We start from the raw sequence: 16,404 nt of genomic DNA, 5'->3' as shown, positions 1-16,404 counted from the left end.
CTGAGATTTTGTCCACCACACCTAGAATAGCTTTTCATCACTCTCCCAATCTCCACAGTATCTTTGTCAGGCCCTATGCTCCTTTTACACCCAATCTCCCTACTCTATGACTGCTATCCCTGTGACTGTCCTCACTACAAGACTTGCCCCATGTACCCACTTACCACCACCTATACCAGCCCTGTAACTGGCAAAACATATACTATCAAAGGGAGAGCCATCTGTGAAACAATGCACGTCATACACCAACTGCTAGGCAGACACTGTTCAGCCTTCTACATTGGCATGACTATCACCAAGTTATGAGTTAGGGTGAATGGGCACAGGCAGAGGGTTTATACCAGCAACACACAATATCCTGTTGCAGAGCATGCTCTACAGCATGACAGTCATGACCTCGGTGTCTGTTTCACCGCACACGTTACCTGAATTCTTCTCTAGACATCAGTTTCTCAGAATTCTGTAGGTTGGAACTAGCACTAAAATGTGTCTTCAGTTCTTGCCACCCACCTGCATTAATTTACGTTAATTTCTTCTGTCTCAGCATTACTTCACAGTAACTAATCCTTTCTTCAGTCCAATTTAGCTTTCTCCATCTTTCATTTTCTTACCTATCTATTTTTTGCCTTTCCCCCTCCCACTTCTGTGTTACACACAATGAACTTAGCTTTTCATTCTTATCAACTTGTGCATGATGTTTTAGCAGTAGTCTCTGTCTTGAATATTATCTTGTCTTCCACCTTTAAGCTCTCAGGTTTTCAAATCTTGTTCGGTGCAGTCCTTTCCTTCTCATCCCATCCGATAAGTCTCCCCTGATCCTGTGTTCTGGGTGACTTTTCTGAACTTTGCCCCTTTTCTTAAACTTCTCCAGTTCCTTTCTCTTCACTCCTCTTCCTTCTCCTTCAATACTTCTGCCAGAAGAATGAGACACTGGCTCTGAAAGCTTACATAAATAAAATATTTTTTTCATATGTGTGTTCTCCAGCCGCCACTTGGTGATTAGATTTTTTATCTATCTAATTACATTGTACTTAATCAGTTATTGTCTAAACTGCAGGTAATGGAACACTAACCCAAGAAACTGAACTCAGTCAACACAAACAATCGAAAAATACTTAAACTCATACAATGAAAATAAATAACACTACTAAAAACAGCTAAATAATCAACTACTGTTCGCTTCTACTCCAAAGTAAGAATAACACTAAACTAAATGAAGTATACAATCTGTGTGCAAATGATAAGCTTCTGCTGAGTCCCCTCTGCTCTGTTGCATACATTGACATATTCCTCCTTATTTACCTACACTCATTGAGTCATGTAATATTCAGACAAAAATATTTTCCATTTTATTTTGCTCAGTGCTTTTGTTTTGCTGCAACTGCAAAAAGTTAGTTACACCACATCCATAATTGGTAATAAACACATTATTATTGCATAGATCATTGTAAAATTAGTATTTTTACTTATATTTTTTAAAATAATATAATGTAGAATGGTCCTTAGGTATTTATAGGATGAAATCTGATGCTTTTATCCATATATGTGGGTTTGTTTTTTAAAATATGTGGCTTTTGGCCTGAAAGCCATACAAATACACTCCTGGAAATTGAAATAAGAACACCGTGAATTCATTGTCCCAGGAAGGGGAAACTTTATTGACACATTCCTGGGGCCAGATACATCACATGATCACACTGACAGAACCACAGGCACATAGACACAGGCAACAGAGCATGCACAATGTCGGCACTAGTACAGTGTATATCCACCTTTCGCAGCAATGCAGGCTGCTATTCTCCCATGGAGACGATCATAGAGATGCAGGATGTAGTCCTGTGGAATGGCTTGCCATGCCATTTCCACCTGGCGCCTCAGTTGGACCAGCGTTGGTGCTGGACGTGCAGACCGCGTGAGACGACGCTTCATCCAGTCCCAAACATGCTCAATGGGGGACAGATCCGGAGATCTTGCTGGCCAGGGTAGTTGACTTACACCTTCTAGAGCACGTTGGGTGGCACGGGATACATGCGGACGTGCATTGTCCTGTTGGAACAGCAAGTTCCCTTGCCGGTCTAGGAATGGTAGAACGATGGGTTCGATGACGGTTTGGATGTACCGTGCACTATTCAGTGTCCCCTCGACGATCACCAGTGGTGTACGGCCAGTGTAGGAGATCGCTCCCCACACCATGATGCCGGGTGTTGGCCCTGTGTGCCTCAGTCGTATGCAGTCCTGATTGTGGCGCTCACCTGCACGGCGCCAAACACGCATACGACCATCATTGGCACCAAGGCAGAAGCGACTCTCATCGCTGAAGACGACACGTCTCCATTCGTCCCTCCATTCACGCCTGTTGCGACACCACTGGAGGCGGGCTGCACGATGTTGGGGCGTGAGCGGAAGACGGCCTAACGGTGTGCGGGACCGTAGCCCAGCTTCATGGAGACGGTTGCGAATGGTCCTCGCCGATACCCCAGGAGAAACAGTGTCCCTAATTTGCTGGGAAGTGGCGGTGCAGTCCCCTACGGCACTGCGTAGGATCCTACGGTCTTGGTGTGCATCCGTGCGTCGCTGCGGTCCGGTCCCAGGTCGACGGGCACGTGCACCTTCCGCCGACCACTGGCGACAACATCGATGTACTGTGGAGACCTCACGCCCCACGTGTTGAGCAATTCGGCGGTACGTCCACCCGGCCTCCCGCATGCCCACTATACGCCCTCGCTCAAAGTCCGTCAACTGCACATACGGTTCACGTCCATGCTGTCGCGGCATGCTACCAGTGTTAAAGACTGCGATGGAGCTCTGTATGCCATGGCAAACTGGCTGACACTGACGGCGGCGGTGCACAAATGCTGCGTAGCTAGCGCCATTCGACGGCCAACACCGCGGTTCCTGGTGTGTCCGCTGTGCCGTACAGCCCTCTCGCAGTGTCCGGAGCAAGTATGGTGGGTCTGACACACCGGTGTCAATGTGTTCTTTTTTCCATTTCCAGGAGTGTATATCCATGGTTTATTTGATAATATTCAGTCAGCGATTACAATTCTGTAAGGCTGGCACTGAGATTGAGCCAGACTAAATAGTACTGAACCAAACCTGATCAAAACTTAGGCATGTGGTCACAGATGCTATAACATTTATGTTTTTATCACTGGTTACGTTTTTCCTCTTTCTTGCAAATTCAGTTACAGTTTATTTTATTATAAAGTGATGATGTTATAACAGCAATGTAGGAAAGACAGATTGTTACTTACCGGTACCATAAAGAAGACATGTCAAGTTGCAGACAGGCGCAATTAAAAGACATGTACATCAAGCTTCACAAAAGCAAGCACACCTTATGCACGCATGACATTGGTTGGTGGTCGTGTATGCATCAGGTGTGCTTGCCTTTATTTCTTTCTCTTTTTTTTCCCCCCTCATGAGCTTTACATCAGTAGTGTGTGCTAAGAAAGTCTACATTCACACATTATCATACATAGTTTAGTTTTTTATTATCAGCATTATTTTATTTGAGAAATTGTGTTTTTATGCAGCTTAAAACAATGAAGTACTTGGCACTTGTTGTCTGTGTTATAAATTATTAGTTTTGCTGATTATGATATCTAATTGCAAAATGAAGCAAATTTCTCAAATTATTAACCAAAAGTGACAATTGTGAGCCCGCGTCTGGCCTTCCTGATTTAGGTTTTCCGTGATTTCCCTAAATCGCTTCAGGCAAATGCTGGGATGGTTTCTTTGCAAGGGCACGGCCGACTTCCTTCCCCATCCTTCCCTAATCCAATGAGACCTATGACCTTGCAGTTTGGTCTCCTCCCCCAAATCAACCCAATTGTGAGCCCAAAATTATATGTTAATGCTAAAAACAAGAAAAAGAAGCTATAGGATTGAGAAATATGCATGTATTGGATGCTACATTAATGCTTGTGTGGCATGATACATTATCATTTGACTAAGGCAGTTGCATTTCAATGTTAGTTTGGGGAACAAAAAAAAGGCTGTGCTCTTGGTCAGTACTGTCAGAGATGAAATCGGTCTTGAAATCTGTAAGTACAATGGCTGCCCCCACTATTTATGATAAGTAACATTAGTATCCTCTGTAACTGTTTAATGAAGATTAAAACATTTCTGCATCCTCACCTAAACTTTGCAAACCACTGTGAAGTGCAATCCTGAGAGAATTTTCCGTAGTACCAAGTATTGGCGTTTCTTCCTGTTCCATTCATGTGTGTAGTGCTTAATTCTTCTATACTTGCTTTTATTAGTCTAATCTTCTCTTTATGGTCCCCAGGGGAGCTATATATAGGTGATTCCCAAATTATTGGTTCTTGAAACTTTGTAAGTAGTCTTTTGCAGGATAGTTGCGTTTATCTTAAAGTGCCTGTCAGTTCATGTTTTTCAGCGTTTCTGTGGTGCTCTCCCATGGTCCCCAAACAAATCTGTGACCCTATGTGCTGCCTTTCTGGGGGGCCTATACACTGTCAGAATTACTGTCATGTATGTTTTAAAGTCTATTACTCAAGTACAGCATTCAGAGAGATTTTCATTGCTGCACTTAACATAGGTTTGCGACCTGAAACTTCATTTCACTTTTTGCACATATAGCCACTCCCCATTTTCTTTATGTTATGCCTATAGTAATGTGATACTAACTTGTATCAATCTAGATGCAGCTGGCCAATTTCTGCTACTTCCATATTATGTTCTGTTATGCATAGCACATCTGCAGAAATATCTTTAGGTTTTTCAGTTTCCTGTAATGATATGAGAAACTGATACTTCATATGTAATTTCTTTTATTTTGATGTAAAAGTCCAAGTGAATTATTATTGTGACCCTTTGTGCTGTCCAAGCCGCTTGTTTTGGTTTCCACTACTTTTTGCAATTTTGCATATAGTTATTTGGTTGCTCTGTCTTTCCATATAGGCCTATAATAATGTACGTATGTCCAGTTACCCTTCTTGAAAATCAGAATGACCTGCTATTTTTTTCCAATCATTTGATTTACTTCATTTTTCCAGTGACCTACTATAAGGTGCTGCTAGAGAGGGAGTAAGTTAGTTCACATAATGTCTGTAGAGTCTCACAGGTATATCACCCACTCCAAATGTTTTCCCACTGTTGAATGACTTTAGTTGATTTTTCAGTTTTGTGATCAGTTATCACAGCATCTGCCATTTCAGTGTTCCTGCACATGTAACAGCAAAGAGACAAGCAGCTTACTGTTTAATTTTTTTTCCTAACATAAGACTGTAGCACACTTAAAGGGATTTCATCCATTTTGAAGATGCTCATACATTATGCATTCTTTCTGATTTTTTTAAATGGTTCTCTCTATTTATTTAGTTTGATATGATGAAAATAATTTAAATCACCACATAACTAATACAACAAGATTTATGTTTAAAACAGACTGCAAATACATGATGTACACAATGAAGCAACATGAAGTGAATTTTTGTGGAAGGCAAATCATCTAAAACAATACCACACAACTCTACATGACATTTTTTGTCTCATATAGTAATATCTTAGACCCTTTGCAAATATGTAATTACAGAATCAATTGTAGTGTATAGCCACTCAAAATTATTACAATATTTCTAGGTGCTGAATTCTATTGATGCTGGGGCAACTTCTGTTGCTGTATATGTTGATCTTAAATATTTTAAAATTCGCGTGGAGGATGATGGATGTGGAATGACTCAAGATCAGTTAGAGCTTATTTGTGGGAGGTAAGACTGCAGCCATTTCTTTAGTTACTTTTCAAATCTGATGTTTTTGTATGAAAACACAAACATACATCTATTCCATAGAAGAAATTGTGAAAAGGAAAGTTGTCACTTACCATATAGCGGAGATGCTGAGTCGCAGATAGGCACAATAAAAAGACTGTCACAAATTAGCACTCGGCTATCTGCGACTTAGCATCTCCACTACGAGATGAGTGGTAACTTTCCTTTTCACAATACTGTTACATTTCATCCTGGATTTTCCATTGTTTGATTTTTGTCATAGAAGAAATTGTAATGTGTAAAAGATGGTAGATAGGAATTGCTAACTCACATATGTAGATTTAATAATAATAATAATAATAATAATAATAACTTATTATTCAGCTTGTAGCCACATTTACAAATTATCCGTCAGCTACAGCCCCTCAATCCGACAGTGCCTTCACACTGCCAGTGGCCCCAGCCTGCCCTCGCGCTGCGGACCTCCTCGGTGCTCCGTCCGAAGCCCCGAACTCCCGACACCAGAACACAGGCAGCATTTCAATAACTGGACATTAAAACCACACAAGATACACATGGATCCGCGAAGACAATTCCCCAATGTCTCAACCAATACTAAAACCAGTCACTGTGAAACAACAAACACACACACACACACACACACACACACACACACCGGTGAAAATTACACTACTTGAATATCACGGTCCATTCAACTAACTCGCTGAGCCCGGTCCTTGACGCGGTCGTGCACTCTGGTGACCACATCCTACTGTTGGGCAGTGTATGTGTGTCACCAGCAGTCGGGCGAGTACTGGCTGTCCGCCCTGCTCAGGGAGGACCATCTTTTTTACGAGTTGGCAATAAGGCACCAACTTATCAAGGGCAGTGTTCCGGATTTAGTGGCCTGTTTGGGTGCTGCCATTCTTCATCTGGTTGACATCACGTCGGTGGTGGTGGGTGAGACAGGAGCCATTGAATTTTTGTTTAAGGCTGTAAGCAGACTTGAGGACACTATTTGTGTTTTGGAAGGCACTTAACCTAGTGACAGTCAATTGGATAGGGTGCGGGTGCAGTTAATGCATTTAAGTAATCGGATAGTAGATTTGGCATGTTAGCTTTGGAAGATCATTATAAAAAATTAACCATTGAATTGGGATCTTTGGTTTGTGCATTGCAGTTTAACCTTACATGTTTAGAGTTGGATGGAAAGAGGACTGAAGAGCGGGACTTGCTGTATCAGGGAGGGGGTGAGAGCCAGCTCGGGGGTGGTACTGTTACATCCTCTGTGAAGTTAGATGCAATGTTTGCCAAGTTGCCTACTCCTCTGGCGTATTTCTTTTGTGATATTACTAAATTAGTCTTGGAGTAGCTTGAACAGGTCAAGAAATTATTATGATTGTTGGTTTGCCTTGAACAACATGGTGCTGTCTTTCATGTTCCGCACCAAGTAATTTTGTCTCTGTTGTACCTGTTAGCTAGAGGTGAGTTGTAGAACCTCCTCGCCCGAGCCATGGTGGAAGGGTTCTCCTTACTGCAATTGAAGGAGCTTGTCATTAGCCAGAGATTGACCACCAAAGTTCGAAAACAGCTTGAGTGTCATTACATTTAGGAAATGCAGTGGGATATAGAGCAGTTACATCAGTATGTGGACAGAGTTCAGACGGCCTCCTTGGCGTTGTCAATCGATTTGCCTGAACAAGAGTTGGTGTCTATTGATCTTAGAGGAATGCGTGTGGTGGATAAGTCGTACTTTGTCTTCCATAATCAGCCTTCAACTTAGGAAGAGCTCCGTGCCAGTGCCTCACGCACCCAGAGCCAATAAGTGACGCCGGGCTGGGCAGCGACCTCAGGATCGAGCCTTTAGACCCTGGCGTACCCGTGTTGTCGCTCCCTCATCACCGCCCTTGCCTTATGTTTGTTCTCGAGTAGGTGGTGAACCGATTTGTACTCTTTTGGATTCTGGTAGCTCCTTTTCATTATTGGGCTTCAAATGGTTTTTGGAATTTGGTCATCTTACGAAACTTCGCTCGGTCCCTTCTCCGGTGCAGAGATGTTGGGTGGCCAATGGCCAGGTGTTTCCTCTGCATGGTTGGGTCTGAGGGAGTATATTGGTGGGGGATTTTTCCTGGCCCTTGTCATTAGCCTTTGTCAAGGAGCTGCTGGTCGATCTAATTTTCGGATGTGATTTCATCAATAACACGGGGTTAGTCATGGATTATTCTGGGCACACCTTTTTCTTTAAGTTTTCTCCTGTGGAGAAGTTTGGTTTCTGTGAGTGCGCTAAACATATTGTGCATCAAAATGCAGACGCATTGGCTGTTGAGGCTGTGGCTAATGAGTTTGATCTTACCCATCTCTCGCTGCATCAGGCTTCACAATTACGGAACTTGTTACAGAGTTTTCCTGAGCTTCTTAGTGATAACTTGGGTGTCACTGATTTTCTTAATTACCATATCTGTCTATCTGACGATATTCCTGTCAGGCAGTCCCCATATTGCCTCTCACCCCCTAAGGTGAAGATACTGAAGGTTAAAATATCACAAATGCTCCAACAAGGAGTTATTAAGCCTTCTCCATCTGCTTATGCTTCCCTCATATTCCTCGTTCCTATGCCTCCCTCATATTCCTTGTTACTTAGGATTAGTGGCGTAATTTCAGACCTTTGGTTGACTACCAGCACTTGAACTCTAAGGTTGTCCTCAAATCTGTGCCTCTGCCTGATCTGCATATCTCTTTTACCTGGTTTGCCGGTGCTAATTGGTTTACTGTTCTTGATTTGAACCAAGCCTATTATCAGATTCCATTAGCTGAAGAATGTAAACATGTTACCGCATTTTGTACTGATTGGAATCTGTTTGAGGTTAACAGAGTTCCCTTTGGTTTGACAACCAGTGCGGGTGTTCTTACTCATTTGCTGGATAATTGGGGACTTGAAATTAGTGTGTGTATACAATTATTTGGCTGACTTAGTCATGTATAGCCGTTCATTTCAGGACCATTTGGATCATATCCAGCAAGTTCTTTTGAGGTTACAGGGAGCTGGGCTCACTGTGAAACCCAGTAAGATGACGTTATCCAGGCAGCAGGTGTCCTTGTTAGGTGACTTAGCCTCAGGTCAGAGTATTCGCATCAACCAAGAGCGAACTAAGGCCTTATGGGCTCTGCCTCCACCTACTGTTAAATGCAGAATTGCTAGGTTTATAGGCATGGCGAACTATTTTAGGTGTTTTGTAGCTAATTTTGCTCAGTTGGTGGTGCAATTGAATGAATTGCACTGGAAGGGAGTGCTTTTGAATGGGGACCTGCCCAGGAGGTCGCATTTGAGCATATTAAGGCAGCTATAGCAAATCCTCTGGTTCACAGAGTACCAGACTTCAATAAAAGGTTTATTGTCCAAACTGAAGCATCTAATGCTGGTATTTCAGCTGTCCTCCTTCAGGAGTTCAAAGGTCAGAAGCAGCCATTAGCTTACGCCTCTCTTCGGTTAACTGGTGCCAAACTTAAGTACTCCGTCTTCAAGTGCGAGGCATTGGCAGTTTTGTTTGCAGTGGAGAAGTACCACTTCTGCTTTGAGCATTGGGTATTTCAGTTATAAACCAATAATCGGACTTTGAGCTGGGTGCTGGCTAGGCTGCATAAAACTGGCCATATTGCCAGATGGGCGGTACACATTTCTGCATTTCAGTTTGAAGTTTAAACATGTAAGAGGCACTGAAAATGACCTTGCAGATGTCCTCAGCCTGATGTTCGCTGAATCTTCACCTAGTGAGGCAACCCGGGAGACAGATGGAGGCAGTCTTAGTTGTATCATGTTGGGTGAAATTCCTGTTTTGTTTGATGATGTTGCTGAGCATCAGGATCAGGACCCTATTTGGGGTCCGATTAAGCAACGCCTTTTTGCTGGGTAACTGTCGGATGAGTATATTATTAAGAGCGACATTCTGTGTAAAAGGGTGGGGCATGCGAAGCAGTTCAAGATCTGTTTGCCAGTAGCTCTGGAGCACCCGGTTTTTCATTATTTTCATGATTTGCTGGTGGGTGACCACTTAGCAACATAAAAGACTACTCAAAAAATCAAGGAGCATTTGACTTGGCCCTCCATGAACCAGGATGTCAGAGAGATGGTATCCCAATGTCGGTTGTGTAATGTAGCCAAGCCCGAGAATGCTCTGCAACAGGGTTTGTTGAGCCCTGAGCATGAGTCCTGTCCTATGCACAAACTCTATATCGATTATCTAGGACCCTTACCTCGTACTAAGAAAGGTCACTGATACGTGCTAGTTATTATTGATGCGTTTGCCAGATTCACTTGGCTCCTACCAAGCTGTAACGTCACTGCTACCACCACTATTTCTCATTTAACTAATGTTTTCAGTGTTTTTGGCCCACCTCAGCAAATTGTTTGTAATAATGCGCCGGCCTTCCTTTCAGCTCCTTTCAAGGCGTTCTGTTTTCAGAATGGTGTCAAGCATATCACGACTACACTGTATTATCTGCAGGAATCCTTTGCGGAGAGGGTTAACCAAAATCTTAAATCTGCTTTGATTATTTATCATCAGAAAATGCCTAGCAAGTGGGACTCCAGTCTTCCTTGGCTTAGTTTTGCTTTTAATACTGCCAATCATGAAGCCTTGAGAGCTACTCCCGCCTCTTTGATCCTTTCATATCCTGTTAATTCCCCTCTTTCAAACTTGTGGGGAATTCAGGACCTAGTTCTGGCAGATATTACTCCTCAGGTCATCAAGGAAAACTGGAACCGTGCCAGATGTAATATACTCAGGGCCCATAATAAACAAGCTGAGCATTACAATTGTAATCGGAGAACCTTTAAAGGGAGGCCAGGAGATCAGGTCTGGATCCGTAATTTCCCCAGTGGACAGGTGTGTCGGAAATCTGAGTAAATTTACTCCTCGTTTTCTGGGGCCTTGAACCAATGTGCACATTTTAGGCTCGGTAAATCTGCTGGTTACGGATAACCGCTCCGGTAAGCAGTACCGGGATCACCTTAGCCAGGTTAAATTCAGTTAGTCTCATGGTTGAGTCACCCCCCCTCCCCCCAGGCATCATGTTTGAAGGGCGGAGGTTGAGCTGTGGCTGGCTCACATCATGCCTTGTTTTTTATCATTGGTTGCAGTCCAGTGGTGTATTATTCTTCTTCGTTACCTCCATAACGTTGCTGTCTTCTCTCCATGAGTATCAGCAGCAGTGTGTATCGATACTAGTACTGCTGTACTATCTTTGGTGTGGACGATATATTTTCCGGGTGTGCTGCGTGTGGCAGTAGGTTGGGGCAGAGCAGCGAGGAAGTCTCTGTGGTGCGTAGTCGGCCAGAGCCGCTGGTGGCGCGCATGCACGGTTGGAGTTATAAGGCACTTCTTGCGAAGGTTACAAAGTTCGTCGCCCACTGATCCGGGGCACTAAAGTTGAGTGCTCACTTAACCTACTATTAAGCCTCAACTGCTATCACATCTCTTTGTTTGATCCTGGTCGTCACTTTCTGGGAGATTCCCACGAGCAACAATGTGTGTGCATTGAAGTCGGCTAGAATTGCAGCCGTCTCCCTGTATGGTGTTTAACTTAATTCATTCCTTCATTAATGAAGTGCACCAGCGGTATCTTCTGCCTTGTGGCCATTGACATTCCACTTACATGCCCTGGTCGTTGGCTTAGTTTTCGGCTGTGTATTTTCCTCATCATGTTGATGCTGTCCAGCACGGCATGTAGTTCAACAGCTGAGGTGTTGTCGGTAGTTTTGGGCATTTATTCTGACTTGGCTGGATTGGGTACCAGTATCCAGAACGTGGTGCTATTGATGTCTTGTTGTCGTTTTGCTGGTTGGGCGGAGCAGAACTGATCTTGTTGGTTGGTTTGTCAGCTGGCCTTCAGTTGGGTTGCCTTCCGATTAAGAGGTTGCTAGTCTGGCTGCCTGTCTCACCTAAACGTACGTTAGTGTTACCTTCCCAGGCCGACCCTTGGAACCTTCTGAGTGCCACTCCTTGTGTTTTATGTAGTGATTTCCTTTTTAGTCTTAAGTACTCTGTGTGGCCTTCAGCCGAGGTTTAGTTTATTAAAATTGCAAGGCTAAAAAAGAAGAAGAAGAAGAAGAAGAAGTAGTCGAGATTCAGCCTTTCAAAATTAAAATTGAAAAATTGAAAATTCCTTGTGTCTAAGCCTTAAGCCGTAAATTTGTTCAGGTTGGTATGTTGCCTTCAGCCGAGTTTTCAGCCTTTGCAAATCAAAAGTTGAAAAATTTTGTCTAGGCCTTAAGCCATAGGAAATATTTTCTATTTTGTATGCGGCCTTCTGCAGAGTTTCAGCCTATTTAGACTAAACATTGAAAATCTTTGTCTCGGCCTTAAGCTGTAACACTGTTCTTGATTAATGTGTGGCCTTCAGCCGAGTTCTATGGGAAAAATTTAAGCTAAGGCTTTCAGCCTGTTTATATTGAAGATAAAAAAAAAAAAAATTCTTCTAAAGAAGTGAAACCTCCAGAAGAAGTCCTGTACCTCAATTCCTTGCTTAGGCCTTGTGCCTTGGATTTTCGATGTGGCCTTCAGCCAATCTAAATTAAATCAAAGGAGGTCTTTCATTAAAACCTTGAGAGTTTGTGATTCTTGCTTGTGTGATCGTGTGTTTTAACAAATAAAGTTTATATGTTGAGTGCAACTAACAGTAACTTATTTTGGCCTCTTTCCACAAATATAACCTCATCCACTCTGTTCTGCTTGCCCAGGGATTTCAGTGATCCTGTATGTTATATCTGATATGGTGCAGGTTTAATAATTTATTGATAGTTTTAACATCAACTTTCTTAGTCCACCACACCTGGCAGACCACCAGTCTAAAATCTGCTTTTGTATGTCTCATACCAGAGTGCCCAGAAATCTACATTACATCTACACCCATTCTCTGGAAACCGCTTTGAACTGCATTGCAGAGGATACTTCCTATGGTATTACATATTATGGTTTCTTCTATTCCTTTTGCATGTGGAGTACAGGGAGACCGATTACTTAAATGTCTCTGTGTATGTGGTAATTAGTCTAATCTTGTCATCATGGTCACTATGCGAGTGAAGAATATCTTTAGTTTTCTCACTTAATTCTGATCTTGAAACTTAGTAAGTGAGCTTTGTTGGAATAATGGTATCTGTCTTGGAGCATCCTTCAGTTCTGGTTTTTCAGCAATTTCATGACTCTCTCCCATAGGGCAAACAAATATGTCTTCATTTTTGCAGTCTTCTTTGGATATATTCAGTATTCCCTGTCGGACGTATTTGGTTCCACACACTTGAGCAAAATTCTAGGAAAACTCTTATAGTGTTTCATAAGCAGTCTCCGTCTTAGACTTAACAGCATTTTCCCAGGAGCTTACCAGTGAACCAAAGTCTGCTACCTGCTCCTCCTATGACTGAACATATGTAATCACTCCATTTCATATTCACACAAATTTTTACACCCAGGCATTTGAATTGACAGATTGCAACTGTGTCTCTTTGATATTATACCTACAGATACTATATTTTTGCATTTTGTGAAATGCTCAATTTTACATTCCTTAATATTTCAATCAAGTCACCAATCTTTGCACCACTTTGAAATTTCGTTAATAGCATACTGAACATATGTGCAGCTTTTTCTGACATCTATTGCATTAAATATAACTACAGTACATCATCTGCAAAAAGTCTGAAGTTATTATTAATATTGTCTGCCAGGTCTTTAATATACAAGATGAACAGTAAGGATTCAAACATATTTCCAAGAAACATGCCAAAAATTTTCTTCTGCATTTGTTGATGACACCGTGTCCAACACGATCATGTGTCCTTTCTGTCAAGAAATCTTTAATCCAGTCAAAAATTTCATTCTTACCACATATGATTGTACAGTGATTAATAACAATAGGTGTAGTACTGAAACAAATACTGTTTGGCAAGGAGGAGATTCATTCAGATTCTTTATTGCCATTGACCACTTACAGTAGACTAGGCTTTTCCAGCGATAGCAAATTACAGTTGCAACCAAATTATTAAAATTAATATTAGTATTGCATGTACAAATCAAGTATCTTGTATACAAATATAATCTTAAATACTGATATCAACATTGTCCATATCATAAAACTATTTTATATTGTAACATTGATTTTTTTCTTAGCCGGTCATACAATTTAAATTTGAATTTTTTAAATGGCAAGCACCTAGCAGCTAGAGGAAACTTGTTAAAAACTTTGAGGATATTCACTTTATGGGAATTTCCTGTTATTGCTAGCCTTTGCCTTTGGAACTTAATCTTTTCCTTATTTCTAGTGTCACAATTGTGACCTGTTTCCCTGATTTTTTACTGTTGTTCTGGATAAAGAGTGCAGACATCATAGATGTACAGATTCACCACTATCTAAGCCCATAAAAAGAGGGCAGCAGTGCTCTTTACGACCAGCCTTTCATATTACATGGACTTTTTTTATGATACTGATATGAGGAGAATGTCCCCATATGAGCAGGCCATATGATATAATAGTTCATACAAAGATAATTATTGCTGACCATATCTTTCAGTTTCCATATGAGCTAGGACACTTGTAAAATTTTCTTACAGGCTTCGTTGTTACATTCTTCGCAACAGAGTTTGTCATCAGAATTTGACATATTTATTATGTACATTCTTGGACAGTCCTAACAAGCTTTTGGGTTTTTGTCTGGCTCCAAACCAGTTTAATGCAGAGTCAAGAGTTTATTGTGTAGCCTAATCTTTTCAAGAGTTGGGCTGTCATGTTATGAAGTAAGTGAGGTTGTTTCCTCAGCATAGGAGATAACCAGCTGTGATGCATAATGGGGCAAGTCATTGAGACCCACATTACAAAAGGAGGGGCCAAGGACAGAACCCTTTGGAACGCCGGTTCCAATTTTTATTAAGGGGGAGTGTCTATTTCTAATTGAGACAAATTGCCTTCTGTTGTTCAGATAGGAAGAAATTACTGCTAATGTAGATTTTTGTGTACCGTAATACTCTAATTTTGTTAGCAATATGTTAAAAGGAATGCAGTCAAATGCTTTTCTTGGGTCACCTATACAAGTGGCACTGTCTTCTTATTCTCAGAAGCTGTTAAAGTCTGATCATCAGTTTCAAGAACAGCTGCAGTACCTGGCTGAAATCAGGACTGACTGTTGCTAATGGGGTCATGCTTTTCAAAATAATTTGTTAATTGAATGTACTTAAGTGATTAAAATATTTTTGAGAATATTGGCACAATAGAAACTGGTCGGTAGTTCTGGGGGGAGTTGATTATCACCCTTTTTTGAATATGGGGATAACTGTAGAGCTTTTGAGTGAATTTGGAAAAATCCCAAACTCTAAATATGTATTGAACATGAAACTTAGTGGCTTACCTATCAAGTGAACTGTTCGTTTAACAACATAATTAGACTTCCTCTAGCAGTCCATACTTTTGGAATTAGATAATTTCGAAAAAGTTTTACAGATGTCATCAGACATGCGTTTCTCCCAATGAAACAAAGTCCTTTCAGACTACGAGGTACCAAGTAGATCCCATGCAGATGTGTGTGTGATCTCAATGTTGTTTCTGAGTTCCCTGACTGATGTGACAAAGTAGTAATTCAATTCTCGTGAATCAAGCCAAGTTTGACTTACTTGGCCAGAAGAATTATCTTGGCTGATAACTTCCCATGCTGCCTTAAATTTATTTGGACCACCTTCAAGGTACCTTTTACATGCTGCTTCTTTAGCTTGTATGAGGTTGGCTTTGTAATACTTTTTACTTGTAAGGTAAGCATTGTAATCCAAATCCCTCTGTTCAGTCCCTCAGTTATCCTCATTTTTATGTACTCAATACCATATGAGGACATTTTCACAATTTTTGCTGGTTATTTTGTGTACCAGGTTGTTTTTGATGTTGTTGTTGTTGTTGCTGTTGTTGTGGTCTTCAGTCCTGAGACTGGTTTGATGCAGCTCTCCATGCTACTCTATCCTGTGCAAGCTTCTTCATCTCCCAGTACCTACTGCAGCCTACATCCTTCTGAATCTGCTTAGTGTATTCATCTCTTGGACTCCCTCTATGATTTTTACCCTCCACGCTGCCCTCCAATGCTAAATTCGTGATCCCTTGGTGCCTCAGAACATGCCCTATCAACTGATCCCTTCTTCTTGTCAAGTTGTGCCACAAACTCCTCTTCTCCCCAATTCTATTCAATACCTCCACATTAGTTACATGATCTACCCATCTAATCTTCAGCATTCTTCTGTAGCACCACATTTCGAAAGTTTCTATTCTCTTCCTGTCCAAACTATTTATCGTCCATGTTTCACTTCCATACATGGCTACACTCCATACAAATACTTTCAGAAAAGACTTCCTCACACTTAAATCTATACTCGGTGTTAACAAATTCCTCTTCTTCAGAAACGCTTTCCTTGCCATTGCCAGTCTACATTTTATATCTTCTCTACTTCGACCATCATCAGTTATTTTGCTCCCCAAATAGCAAAACTCCTTTACTACTTTAAGTGTCTCATTTCCTAATCTAATTCCCTCAGCGTCACCCGATTTAATTCGACTACATTCCATTATCCTCGTTTTGCTTTTGTTGATGTTCATCTTATATCCTCCTTTCAAGACACTGTCCATTCCATTCAACTGCTCTTCC

The 16,404-nt window shown here is 41.5% G+C and overlaps 1 protein-coding gene across 2 annotated transcripts in view; it reads left to right on the top strand.

Annotated features, from left to right (window-relative positions):
• Window positions 1–16,404, top strand: part of LOC126259962 (DNA mismatch repair protein Mlh3-like) — a 169,167-nt gene that overhangs the window by 42,559 nt on the left and 110,204 nt on the right. For both annotated transcript variants that reach the window (XM_049957073.1, XM_049957074.1), the window contains one exon: window positions 5,608–5,735. In XM_049957073.1, coding sequence (XP_049813030.1) covers window positions 5,608–5,735 — 128 coding nt within the window. The remainder of the gene's footprint in view (window positions 1–5,607; window positions 5,736–16,404) is intronic.

This window comes from Schistocerca nitens, chromosome 5 (genome assembly GCF_023898315.1).
Source record: "Schistocerca nitens isolate TAMUIC-IGC-003100 chromosome 5, iqSchNite1.1, whole genome shotgun sequence".
In the NCBI taxonomy this organism is placed as follows: Eukaryota; Metazoa; Arthropoda; class Insecta; order Orthoptera; family Acrididae; genus Schistocerca; species Schistocerca nitens.
Note: the sequence above shows the minus strand (reverse complement) of the source record. Positions and strands in the feature narration are given on the sequence as shown.